The 15,657-nt window shown below is 23.9% G+C and overlaps 1 protein-coding gene across 1 annotated transcript; it reads right to left on the bottom strand.

The window, feature by feature from the left end:
- Positions 1 to 8,454: 8,454 nt before the first annotated feature.
- On the bottom strand, positions 8,455 to 14,045 carry LOC119662054 (protein insensitive). Its single transcript, XM_038071597.1, has 2 exons — positions 13,764 to 14,045; positions 8,455 to 10,333 (listed from the first exon to the last, which is right to left on the bottom strand). Exon 2 carries the CDS (start codon positions 10,306 to 10,308, stop codon positions 8,968 to 8,970), a length of 1,341 nt encoding a protein of 446 aa, XP_037927525.1. The 5' UTR covers positions 10,309 to 10,333; positions 13,764 to 14,045; the 3' UTR covers positions 8,455 to 8,967.
- Between the last annotated feature and the right edge of the window lie 1,612 nt (positions 14,046 to 15,657).

The raw sequence follows: 15,657 nt of genomic DNA, 5'->3' as shown, positions 1-15,657 counted from the left end.
TTTTTTTTTGTATCAGCTGTTATTATTTTGAAACCAGACAAAACTTACCACCACTGCAAATTTTCGAGAACAAAAAATTTTGTAATTAAAGACCTGTTAGGAATATATGTATCTATAAAATAAATATTTTATAAAAAATAAATGTTATCTTTATTGTACAATAGATTTCAAAGCAAACTTTTCTTTTAATTTTTATTCATTGTAAAAATATTTTTTATTAAAACATACATATACATACATATGTATGTATGCATTGCAAGATCTCATTTTCAATTTATGGCCAACTGATTAATCACTTTCTTATTAATATATATAATATATATATTAATATATACTTTCAATATATTTTGCGTTATTGAATATTAAATTTAAATTAAAAACTAGTTTTTATTTTTTATTAGTAATAGTGACATACCACAAATTTATTAGGGAAATTTACTAATGAATTTGTTGCAAATAAATGATAACTGTCAAATGTGAAATTGCACATATTTTTGTATTATATTTGTATGCAAAATTATTTAAAATTAAATTAATTAAAGATTAGACGGATTCGAATAGCAAAGAAAAAACAAAGGCAAAAATTTTAGTTAATTTATTGAAATTTGGCTAACCATACAACGCTTTTTCGAGTATTGCCAAGTACTCATCATCAGTGAGTGGTCTTAGGGAATATTCGAATTTCTTTTTAATTAGTTTATAATTTGTATATAATTTGTTTGGACTGCAAGTGCTAGGCTTAGAACTCGTGCCTGTCAAATGCGTCATAAAGGAGCGTCACTCTCGGCAAAAAAACTAACATTAAATTAATTAAATTAAATGAAATTAAATTAAATTAATAATTAATTTTAAGCATGGTATGTTAGGATTAACACAATATTAAGGAACTCAAAAAAAAAATTCTTACTGATGCCAAAATTTAACAACATTCAATAGAAAGTTGTTGGAAAAACGACTGTATACCAAAATAGAACAGGTACGTTTATAATATATAACGATATGTCGCATATATTAGGTCTGTTCCATGAGCTACTTGTAGTAACTTTGAATAACACTATGTATATACAAGTGCGCTCCACCAGCAAAATTTCGGGTAAATGAGAGCATCTGAGAGAGCGTAACATCCCTGTCAAAAATTGAAAATGCTACACAGATTTTACTCGTACATTTTATTTCAAGAAAAATTTGTGTTGATGTGTGAATCAGCTGTTTTGGTTTGAATTCAGAATTTTGTATTGTTTATTTGCTCGTCAAATAAAGTCTGGTGTTCTCACCAGACTTTACACAAAGCTGTTCCATGAAAATCTGTGTAAAGAGTGTAGTTTGGCACTTTATTTGTGTCACATTCTCAGTTTGTACTTTACTTGTGTTTTACCCGAATTTTACTATGAGATGCTGGTGGAGCAGACCTGTTATCATAGTTAACAATAACTTAAAATATTTTTTATTTAAAAAAAAAATATTTACTGGTTTTAAAATAGTGGAATCATACACTTCTTATACATTTTTTTAGTATAACTGTTTGCGATCTGTGCCATGCGGCATTACAATCTTTACAATCGTTGAATGAAGAAAACTTCAAAATAATAATACTAAACTTTTTTTGTGATTGCTATTCTGTATAAACTATCATAACAAAAGTTTTTTTTTAATTACACTACGTTTATATAGTGAGTTAAATAGAACGAGATTAAATTAACCTGCTTTTTTAATGTCCACCGTTTACATTATACATTGGAGATTAATTTTGACGTTTCTTTAGTTGTGTTTTGTTTTTGTGTTTAATAAATTTCTGAAAATAAAGCATTTAATTACAATTTTGATATAAATTTAATAAGCAGTTTTATAAAATAATTTAACAAATTTTAGTTACAATTATGCATAAAACCATTATTAAACAAATACATATATTAAAAGTTTCACTCACTTTGGCATTTTCAAATGTTCAATATTTGTTTTGAATAGATTTTGAGATTTCTTTTCCAATTCTTCTGAGATCGTAAAAAAATCTACGATATTAGGCCATTTGCAGAGTTGCACAGAAAAATAATTACCATTTCTAAGGAGATTAAAAATTAACTTCGACTAAAATGAGATTAACTTTTTAATGGAATTCTGAGTTTAGTACTTTAATCTCGATTAATGCTTTAATATACTTTTAATCATATAATGTAAACGCCGTACTACTTTTACTTCTTTAGCATATACACAATCCTCTTTAAAAAAAAATTCAAGGAAATATACTGTCTTCTGTGCTTATTTACGATATATAAATATCACATTACTATATGGTATTTTTGAAAATTTCCCTAAAAATATTTGTGGAACCCGTGAAAAAAATTAAGTTAAGGAAGTATATTGAAATAAATATGATATTAATAATCATATTGCATTGTTGTTTAAATTATTTATATATTTTATTATATTATTAGTACAGTGCGCCAATCAACGTCTTATTACATTCTGTTTTAATAATGTTAATATTATCACATTCTTTTATAGCAGTAAAAGTTATTTAAAATCGACATGCCCGAGATATAGAAATCATATCGTAAAAATTATAGCAGTTATTGCAGTTTCTGCTTCGTTGGCTTAAATAACGAAGCAAAATAAAATTTTGTTTAAAGATATTTTATATTAGAATTCATGAAATAATGTTAGAAGTTTGAATTAAAATTCAAATTAAGAGTGGTGTTATGTATTTATTTCAGTTAAAAAGGATTATATATATATTTATTATATTATTATCGAACGCATTATCAAATTTGCAAAATGTTAATAAAAGCAAAAGTTCATGTGAAATTAATAAGAAAATCCATGGCTTAACGATTGAATTTGGTCAGTTCAAATACTCTCTGTTCAAAATTTAGGTTGTTAAAAACCTTATACGATTCAGATTATTCAGTTAACTGATGTTTAAAATTACCCGGAAAGTGGCCCCTAATCACGTTCAGTTATTAGCATATGAAATAGAAAATAGTTTTTAATTATTATAAATTTATTATTATTTAATTATTATAATTATTATTATTATTAGAATTATAATTATTTCATTAGAAATAAATAAATTTGTGGCTTAAACATTATCACGACAATTGCACTTATTTATTTTTAAAATATAATTTTTTGATTTCTGATTTAATAAATGCAATGATGAAGTCACTGCCACCGTTTCCTTTGAGATGAATCATGGAGCAGTAACTCGAACTTACCCTACATAAGCTCATATCGTTTTTAATATTGCTTCATATAAACATTCCTATTTTATTTACTAAATTAAGTTTAGATATCTTAAGGAGTTTGACACAAAAATTTCTAAAGTTTTCTGTTCCTAATTTTTAACTATTAAGACTATGGTTCAATATATTTCTAAGCCAATGTGTTATGTAACCGTCGTGTGATTCACTCGTTATGGATATTATACAAATTATGAATAAAATCGTCTGTCCGTCCTAATGCAGGTTGAGACATTTCATATCCATATCCTTATAGCGTATATTGTATGATTTGATATATTTAAACAATTGCGGTTAGGTAGTAATATCTTCTTTTATATATCATCATTTAAATGGATAATTCTTCTATTGGATCCAAACTATATAAAGAGATCCATTAGATATTTTATATCCTAATAGCGTATTGTATTATAACTTAATATATTTAGACAATTGCGTTTACGTAGTAATATCTTCCTTTATATATTATGATTTACGTGAAAAAAAAAATTGAATTATTTTTCTATTGGATCCAAACCATATAAAGAGATCCATTAGATATTTTAAATACAGCATTAATGTTTAGTAATCTTAAAATTTTTCTAAACAATTAGATTTATACTTATTACTTTTAAATTAATAAGTAGAATATGCTTCTCAATTATGTATATATATGACATTTCTAGCATTGAAATCTTTCATTGAATCAATTATTTAAAATAATAAAATTTTATTATATTACACTTTTGACAGAAGGGTTTTCAACATTAGTTAATTATAACAACAATATTTTATTTTTGATTATTGGAATATTTTGACTGAGCTTCCGAATACAAATACTCAACATTAGTGGTCTTTGAAAAAAATAAATTGGTTTTATAAGGCAGCAAGTGCGAGGCTCAGAACTTTGCACCTGCTAAATTATAAGTAATGACCCCGCGTGTTTTGACCCACGTTTGGTCAAAGCTGCACAAAATTTCAAGATATGCTTTTCTTGTTTTCCGATTTCTCACACCAAAGCGCATACCGTACTTTTTAAAAAGAACAAACATATGGAAATTGAAATCAATTATCTTTTAATTGTTAAAGCTTTAAAACTATTCTTTTGTTGATAGTATTTTTATGAGAAAATTTTAAAAAACATGGTAGTTCCAATAATTAAATGATCAACCTTTGTATCAATACCCGCATACCCGGATGTATCTAACATTTCTAAATTGATATATACATATATCAATTTGAAATTTTTTAATAACCTTGTTGTAATTCCTAAATGACTGTTGGGACCAGTTTTAGCACTTATCTATTGATTAATATCCACCATCAAAGGATATATAAATTTCTAAATTTAATTGGGTTGAACTTAAGTGAATGTAGTCTATTTTGATACCTTTAACCTTCTTACTAGGGGCTATGGTATGTTGTGCAGGCAATCAATAGCCATTTAATGTAAGGTAAGAATTTGAAACAAATATAATGATCGACTATCATTTGATCGCCTACATACCATGACACAAACCCATCTTAATACCGTTATTCATTCAGCGCTATTGACTCCAGCTAATTATGGGCCTATATTGCAACCGGTACTTTCTTTGGAAGTATGCAAGCGTAAATACGCGTGCAAATAAACTTATATTAAGTGTTAATATGGCAAATTAATATTATATTATATTAATATTAGTTATAATATAATTAATATTATATTATATTAATATTAATTATAATAAACCTAATATTATATTATATTAATGTTAATTATAATATAATTAATATTATCTTATATTAATATTAATCATAATATAATTAATATTATATTATATTATTATATTATATTATATTAATTATAATATAATTAATACAATATTATATTAATATTAATATTAATTATAATATAAAATTTGTAATATTAATTATACTCGTATTATAAATAATATTCAGATATTAATTATGTAAATATAATTTAAAATTGACTTATAAAATAAAAGAAAATGAAATAATTCAGTAAATTAAAAAGTGAATTTAAATTTTTTATTTATAAAAAATATAAAAAAATTAAAATTTTGTTCAAAATTATCTCCCATATTTTACATATTCACATAAACATGTTAATATTTAAATAAAATTATTTTTGTTTAAAAAATAATAATTATTATTATTATTTATTAAAAATATTTTATTATTTATTCATTATACCTACATACATATACATATATAGTGGACGCTCACACATTAGAAACCCTTTTTTCGGGCAGGTCTGGATGTTATTTTCTTTATAAAAAGTAAAAGTTATATCGTTTTTTTTGTAAAAATCTGATGACATTTGTTTTCAAAAACAAATAACAAATTTGTTATTTGTTGTTTTGTTATTAATTTATTTATAAAAATATTATTACGGAGAATTGATAGATTGGTCGGTCGCGTGCTTAGGAAAAAGAACTTAATTCTTTTTACACCATTTAATTAAATTATTAATGTTTTCAACATTCGCTGAAAATAAAATAACGAGTATGGTGGTTCCCCGTTTTTAATTTTATTTTGTTGATGGGCAACGTACATGCAAAAAACTGAATATTAAACAACTTTCTGAAATTACAAGATCTAATTTAAGATTAGATCTAATTGAAGAGTAAAATCAGGTTCTAATTTTAAGACGATCTAATATCTAAGAGTTATATCTCTTGAGCGTTTACTGTATATGCAAAAATGTATTTTTATTATTTTTTTAATAATTTGTATATCATCGAATAATGAAAATATCAAAAAGGATCCATTTCGTAATGAAGGATATTTTTAAGGTATAATTTATTTATGATGTTTACAATGTTTTAATTTTTTACGATAATTGTTATAATTTCTTTTTTGATTTTAAAAGCAATCTACATTTTTATAGAATGAGATCAATTTATACGTAATACTTTTGTGAACTAAACATAATTTTTTGTTTTAATTGTTTTAAATCAATACAATGCAAAATATACAACTTACAATACATTTACATACTTATATTATTAATTTGATATACACACAAACATATTATATTTTAATTCACACATATTTAATGGAAATAAAAACAATTAAAATAATTATGTATTGTATTATTATGTAAGTTATTAAATTTACGGATTTTATATTATGACCAAAAGTATATTTTTGTATAATATAATATATTGTATATATATATAAATATATTGTTATGAACATTATAATAACTTTTATACATTTTCTTCTTTATATATCATTTTCTTATAATGTATGAATTTTTATAACCCATTATAAATGTACACTACAATTGTATATATATTCACATCATATATCATATGATTTATATATATTTTAGAATTTTTAATCAAAAAATAAAATTTAATGTGTAAACTCAAGTACTTTTATAAAAGTGATATATATACATATAATATATATTTTTAAAATGTAATAATTACAATATAAATTGATTTTTGTATTGTGGCTTAGTCTGCTTTTATACAACATTTATTTATAAAATAAATATAATACTTTAAATTTTTTTTCCTTATAAACGAAAAAATTAATCAACTTCAATAAGATTAATAACTATTATATGGTATAAATAACTATTATTTATTTATAAAAGATTTATGTATTAACGTATAGATTTATAATTATATATTTATAATTAAATAAATACATAATAAATACATAAAAATACATTTTATTATTAATCTTACTAACTCATTTTAATCAATTCTTGATTTAGCAATTTGAATTTTATTATTATCAATTTTATTTGTTATTTTATGAGTTATTTTATCAGTTGAAGTTATATAAAAAGTTTTTTTTATATATATCTATTTCATATTTAATAATTTATTATGTTTGGTATCTCAAATAATTTAACTAATTTAAGTTTCATTTCAAATTTAAAATTCGATTGTATTATATATTTAATAGCATTCTCTTCTACATTTAATGCGTTTCTGGTATATTATTTAAAAAATGCATATATATATATATATACGTATATATGTATATATATGTTTCTGCAAGGAAATTACACAAATGGAGAAAATGATTCCTTGGTCTGAGAAACGACAAAAATTATATGCATATATGAGCCAATTTTTAATATTAAACGAGATAGTAGCTGTTACATATATAACTTTATCTTGGAAATTGTTTATTAAAATAGCTTCAACGATTTTAGCACATCATATATTATTTAATTCGATACCTAATATATCCTTTTACTTAAATGCATTTGGAAATTATAATCCTTCAAACTTGCGGTTTTTTATTTAAAAGGTTTCGGAATTTTAGAGATATAATAATATAAAATATGTATATTAATTATATACGTATATGATATATATACATAATTATATATATATATAAAATATATAATATATAACTATACATATATATAAAATATATAATATATAATTATATATATATATATAATATATAATTGCATATATATATATATATAAAATATATAATTGCATATATATATATATAAAATATATAATTGCATATATATATATATAAAATATATAATATATAATTACATATATGTATATATAAAATATATAATATATAATTACATATATATATATATATATATATATAAAATATATAATTACACATATTTATATATATAATATATAATATTATAATAATATATAATATAATATAATATATATATGTATATATTATTAATAATATAATATATATGTAATATAAATAAAACTAATATATATAATATAATATATAATATGTATAATAAAATATGTAATATGTATTATAAAACATGTAATATGTATAGTAAAATATGTAATATGTATAATATAATATATAATATCTATAATATAATATATAATATCTATAATATAATATGTATAATAAAATATATAATATGTATAATATAATATATATAATGTAATATGTAATATATAATATATATAATGTAATATGTAATATATAATATATATAATGTAATATGTATATATATAATATATATATATAATATGTAATAATATAATATATTATAATATAATATATATAATATAATATATATATATAATATATATATAATAATATATATATAATATATATATAATATATATATAATATATGTATAATATATATATAATATATATATAATATATGTATAATATATATATAATATATGCGTAATACATATATAATATATATATATAATATATGCGTAATACATATATAATATATATATATAATATAATTCCTCCATGTATTAATATTATACATTTTAAATTATTTTTTCTGGTCCAAATGGCATGGTTGTAGTTCCCTATCAGTATTAGCAATTATTTTTTTATATTAATTTTCTAAATAAAGTTTTTTCTTATATTCAATAAATCATATTCTTAATTTTTTAAAACTTAAAGTACGGATATATAGGCAAAAATTCTACAACCTGCATAAGAGTATCTTAAATTAGTTTTTCTTACTCTCTCTCTCTCACATTTTACTCACACATTTTTTACTTATGCATAATTTTTTTTACTTTTATCTTTTATATAAACTTTGTTTACATATTGTACAAAAAAGACTTACTTTTTGACTATTATATATAGTATATGTAATCAAACTCTATATTTTATTATAATTTGGTTTCATTGAAATGATTTTTTATCAAGCCCTTCAGGCATTGATTCAGATAAAAATTAGTATTACTTTAAGTAATTATACAACGTTTAAAAATTTCTAATTACTTAAATAAATAAATCGGATATTAATTTTAATTTCTATTAGGTTCTGTTACATTCTCTTTGTTGATTTCTCGAAGGGTGCGATTTTGTTTTATTATCTGTAGCTTTCGCATCTTGTTCTCATCTGCACATTTTGTAGTTATGGCAGTACGTACTTCTTTCTCCGAGACGCCGCATTTACGTGTTACAGCAAAGATGACGTCTGCTATAATTAATGGATTCAACATTTTTTTCAATGGTTTGCAGTGATCTTTGAAGGCTGGTGATGGTTTTCCAGTCATCGAATGTGAAGCTAGAGTTTCACGATCGAAGATCTGCATAAGCAATTTGCGTGTGGCAATCGAAGCTGATGCCCAATTAATAGATTCGAATACCTTAGCTGGTACACGGGTATTATTTGGACCAATAGAAATCATAACACCTTCCAAATCCACTCCCTCACGATTTTGTGCTTTTGGTGTTATAAAGCCTTGAGCGGTATTGGTATTGTTTTTAATAGGCACTGGTTTGGTTATTGTTGATTTATATAGAATTTTTTTAGGAGTTCGTTCTATCACAACAGATCCTGGTTCTACTTTAGCTGCAAATGACATTGGCGAAGGAGACGATGATAATGGAGATGGTGGCGTATGTAAAACACTTGCTTCTGCAAGAAATTTATTTTTTTCAGGTTCTTCACAATTTGTTCTTCGACGCTTGATTATTATTGGTGAGATATTATCATCTCTCATTACTATTTTAGTGTTTCCACCATCATAATGGGGTTTACTGTTCAGATTTTCATCAGATAAACATATGCGTAAGCCACAGGACTCTGCAGAAGCATTCGAATTTGCTCGTACGTTTTCAGCTTCTGTTATGATGCGTACTTCACCAGTATCGCCATTGTGGCCGTTTTCAGTGACGATGGTGTACTTTACTGGATGCTGCATAACTGGCTGCATTACATTATTTATAATGGCCGCAGTTCCGTTAGACATCTGCACATATTGTGGGCTGATTGTTTGAATGTTATTGTAGGCTGTTTGGCAATTTTGATACAATAGATAATTATCGTGCTTTAAATGTACAGCTTGTGGTGGATTTACTGCTGATTGCGGTAGACGAACGTCGGGGACAATTCCAGTTTTCTTTTTAAGTTCTTCCTCTAGAACGCGTACTTTTTCGCGTAAATCTTCAACGAATTGGCTTTCATATTTTTCACAGTATTGATTGAATAAATGATCAAAATCACTGCTTGCGGTTTGTGTCCAACTGTCAAGCATCATTGGCGGTTCTGTCACATTCTTCATTATTTCAGCATGCTGTAAAGCACGCTTGTAATTTTCAGATCTGCCAGTGAGTATCTTCATTTGATTTTCAATAGACATATTGATATTAATTGAAGCGAAAAACCTTAAATAAATAATTTAATTTATTAATTTATATTCTATAAGTTATAATATTTAAATACAACATAAGATTATGTTATTCAATTAAGTACTGGTTAAAATATCGATTGCCTTGAATCAAAGTATGGATAACAACAAAATTTACCTATAGAAGTTACTATTCATAATTAAATTGAAAAAGTTTAACCAAATGTTAATGATTGAGATAGTAATGATCTCATGAAACATGTTGACGTATAGCTAATTGGTCAGAAATATACAGTGGACTGAGTCATTTCTATTTAAAAGTACGCAGTTTTAATCCCGGTTCTATCTACTTTTGCAAGTGTATTTTTTTTCGTTGGAGTCTCTTATCGGTTGAATCTATAAGGTTAGACATATATATACTCAAATGAATGATTATTAAATTTATACTTATAATTTTAAACCCTCAGAATCCCCACAACCACCTGGTTAAACTTTAATATCCTTTACAGCAAATATCAATTTTTGATTATATTTCAACATTGTTTCATTTCCCGTTACGTGGAGAGAAGAACTAATGGTACTAATAGCACTAATAGATCTACAAAAAATTAGCGTCAAACCTATTTTATCGTGGATGTGTTGCAAAATTGGTTAAAAACTCTTGAAAAAGATATACCAAAAAAAGTCTTTTGGAATAAGCAAATACAGCCCTTTGGATCAATCAAAACCAGCCCAATGGATCAAACGAAACAAAACTAATCTCGTAATTTTTACTAAGAAACTAGAAATTCTAATCCTTTCTGCACATATTTTATGAGATGCTCAGTTTTTACAACATATCGACTCGTCTTTTATTTGTTACTCGTTGTTTGTTTAATCAATGTAAAATAAATACCTTCTCCGGTCTTTCGCGGGTAATTCCTGCGTTAAGTCAGTGCTAATTTACGGCAGCTAAACATGACACTTAAAACAAGAGGCGATGTGTAAACTACAATTATTTGTAAATAGATGTTTACGACGTAAAGTCAGTATTTGGTAGTCACGTACGATAACTAATACTAGTTTATGGAAAATATCTAAACAAATCCCTATTGAGAAAGAAATAGTATGAAGAAAATACAAATGGATTGGATATACCCTTCGAAAGGACGCAAACGAAATAGTAGATGTAGCTCTACAATGGAACCCCCAAAGTGCAAGAATGCCCCAAGATGACATGGCGTAGAAGCGTGAATAAGAAAACATATAAAACATTTATGAGTTAAGACATATTGGTAGAAACAGAGATTTGTGGAAATCATACTAAGACTAAGTTTTTAATAAATAATAATAACTTTTAACTTCGACACACATACATAGCTTAACGAGAAGAGTTGTTTAAAATACCTGGCACTGCTAAAACTTGGCGTGTCTAGAAAATCGAAATTTGGCCTGAATTACAATTTTTGAAGAACTCAATTTTCGAGCAAAATTTGTTGTTTTAGGTAAGTTTTTACATAAAACAAAGCGCAAATTCATGAAATATAAAGTAGATTTCTTCTTCGAGCAGGTCGGACGAACCTTTTCAAGCAGCTCTATTATTCGAACTACTTGTTGCGCGTACAATACCAAACATAAAAAAGATTATGCAAATTTTAAAGTGAAATACACTATAAATGCTTTTCGAAAATTATAAATAAAATGTTTATTTGCGTAGGTATACGATACGCAACAAATTATAAAAACAAGTATGAGAAAAATGTTAAGGGTTGGACATCCCTGACGAAAAATTGATCACCCAAATGTTTGAATTCGAGAATGCGCGAACTGTTCGAATAGCTAGTTTAGTGCTCGATGGATTTCGATGAACTAGTTGAAACGCATAAGATATTAAACGTATTATACACTTTCTATTAACGCTTAGCATGAAAAAACTTTGTAAATCCCTTCAAATTTTGGACAGTATTTCAGGCGCCCGTATCTAAAATAAATGCACAATATGAATCGCCAGTTGTCTAGACAATTTTGTTTTTGCAGTTATGATTTTGTGAAAAGCATTTGCGAAATCAATACATTATTATGTTTGTCATTAAACTCTTACAAACAGTAATGTAAATATGTATGTATAAATACATATATCAATATGTGCGTAGCATGATCTATAAATTTGTAAACAAAAATTGTTTAATTATAGTTTAGATTATCGGTATAAAATTTTAAATTACAAAAATTTATTTTATTTTTTTTGTAAGCACTTTGGGCACACATACTTATTTTATTTACTTTTTTTCTATAGATCTCGAAATCAATTCACTACATCTTCAGTCTATATATAAAACCAAAAAAAAAACTTTAGCAAGCGACAACTAGGATCGTTGAATTATGATGATGATGTTGAAATGTAGCCTGTAGATCATCTTATATATGTAGATTATAGTCATCATCTATTGATTATAGTCGAAATATAGTCTTCAGTCAGCTTGTATAGAGTAAAGTTGATATATATAGTCTATAATTATCTTCTATAGACTATAGTCAATAGTCACCTCCGTACACTACATAGTCTGACTACAGTCGAAATATAGTCTATACTCATTTTCTGTAGACTATAATCGAAATGTGGTCTAGTCAACTTCTATAGTCTATACTCGAAATACAGTCTATAGTCTGCTTCTATAGACTTTTTATTTAAAATATAATCTGCTTCCATAGACTATATAGTATGTTTCTATAGAACAGATTTTCTTTGAAATATAGGCTATAGACTATATTTGAAATATAGTCTATAATCATCTTTCAAAGACTGTAGTCGTAATAGTCAACTATAGTCGAAATAATTGTAACATTAAAATATTTTTTAAAACTAATTTAAAAAGTTGTGTGTTATTTAATATTGATCAATTAGCTTGTATATAACAATTTACTAATATTTAATGTTTATATTAAGACACAATAATATATTTAATGTATATATATTATTAAGAAATACATTATCACAAATAACATTACTGAAATATCAGAGATTTTTATTATAACAGTATTAAATAAATAGTATTTATACCATTTATATATCAAACATTATACTAATGCCTATTATACAGTTAATATAATTAATAAATAATATATTTATGAAAAAAACTCTAATGTGAAAAATATGTTGCGATTATACAGAAAATTTTTTATATTATCAAAAGTTTTTTATAAATTTTTCTTGTTATTAAGTCTGTTCAAAAAATGTTGGAAATTTATATAGGCTCAAAGCCCATTGTCTTCATATTTATAATTAAATTATATTTAACACAAATAACTGTTTGGTAAAAAGTAAACTGTTAAATCGAAAGAGAAAAAAAATTTTAAATTTGGAGAATCTATTATTATTTCTTATTATTTTTACAATTTAATTATTTATACAAATATCAATAAACTATCAGCAAGTTCATAATAAAACTAAATACACAAAAGTAATATAATTATTAATTTTAACTTACTTATTCAATGCTTTCCTTTTCGTAAAAATTTATATATTTTCCAAAACCCGATACCAGACTATAAATTTATTTAAAAAAAACTTAATTCGATGGCACTTTAACACTCAAAAAACAACAGGGACGATGTCGATGGACTTATAAAACCGTACTGAAGCAAATTCCTCCGCTAATGTCAATTATTGCCGTCGGAAGACAATTATTAAGGGTAAAAATTTTTTATAAACTACCACAGAAATTGTTTTTAAAATTTGCATTTCAGAGTCTTGATTTTTTTTTCACATAACTAACTTATTGTAAGTGTTATTTATAAAATTTATTAACTATTTATTTTTATTTAATCGTCTTAACATTATACAAGAAACACAACCTACGATGTAAATCGTTTCGTTTCGCGCGGGAAACTGTTACACTTATTGCCTTTACCCAGAGGGGATGAAGAAAAATTATTGAAATACAAAACAATGTAAACAGTGATGCCATATTCGATGATTTGCAGTACTAAGAAATTTTATAAATTTTACGGTATAAGAAAAATTTGAGTTAATTTATCTATTATCAATTTTTTTTTTGGTTTCAAAAAGTTTTGCAATTATACCACTATTTTACTTAATATGTCTATTTAAAGAAATAACTATTAATAGAACATCTAGTTCATATAATAAATATAAATAAAAGTTTCGTTAATATGTAAGATATTTTTCAAGATTTTGGTGTTTCTTATATAATTTATAGAAATGAATAAATTTTATTTTATTTAAAAATTTCATTAATATTTAAAATGTTTTTCAAGATTTTGGTAATTCTTGTCTAATTAATAAATATGAATAAATATTATTTTATTATTTATAAAATAAATAAAAATTTCGTTAATATTTAAAATATTTTTCAAGATTTTGGTATTTCTTATATAATTTATAAAAATAAATAAATTTAATTTCATTATTTATGAAATAAATAAAGAGATAAATTTATGTTAATATTTAAAATATTTTTCAATATTTTGTTGTTTCTTGTATAATTTATTAAAATGTACTTTAATATTATATTCAAACCAAATGATCGATTGATTTTTTTTTAAACATTATCAGAGATATAAATTTTGTTATATAGTTTTCGGACAATAACAATGATCATGAATTATAATCTTAAATAGTTGTAAACCATAACCTAATAGTATGTTTAGTCAGTAAATTTAAAGTTAAAGTCAAAATACTCTAACATTTTGAAAGAAAAATTTGTTAATTTGCATAAGCTGAATATTAAACATATTACAACAAAAACATACATTATCATCTATATACATATTATATTCGATTTTTCTCTGCGAACAAAAGTTGGTATGTGTTTGTGAAGAAGTGAGAGTTTCTGCAAAATTTTAAGTAAAGTCTATTAAGTGTAAACGCTAATTTAGGACAGACAGAATGTTTTAGACTGCATAATAACATATAATAATAATTATTATGAAGATTTAATGCAATTAAGATTCTTTTTCTCTTTTTTTTTGTTGTTTTTTATAGGATAAGTTCTATTCTTTTAATAGTCGGTTTGGTTTGGTTAATTATTGTTGTACTTTTATACCTATCAGTATCTGAAGATATTGATGTCCTACCTTTGTACCATAGTTTTTGTGGATCACCTGAGGGTCTATTTCTCCTTTATTGTGTTTTTCGTTGAGTATTTATTTCTTATCTGAAAGACTTATTTCTTTTATGCATTTCGCCGCTTTTTACTGTAATTGATGATGTATTAGATTAAGCAATTCTATTGTATCTTAGAATTCAAAATTCAATAGCCATGATTATTGTTATTTAAATTATTTAAATAAATTAACTTATTTTTTTCCATCTTATTTCTTTAGTTTATTTTTTTGTTACATACACAAATTTATCAAGAG

This window comes from Teleopsis dalmanni, chromosome X (genome assembly GCF_002237135.1).
Source record: "Teleopsis dalmanni isolate 2A chromosome X, ASM223713v2, whole genome shotgun sequence".
Taxonomy (NCBI): Eukaryota; Metazoa; Arthropoda; class Insecta; order Diptera; family Diopsidae; genus Teleopsis; species Teleopsis dalmanni.
The sequence above is the reverse complement of the archived record's forward strand: the minus strand, read 5'-3'. Positions and strand labels throughout refer to the sequence as shown.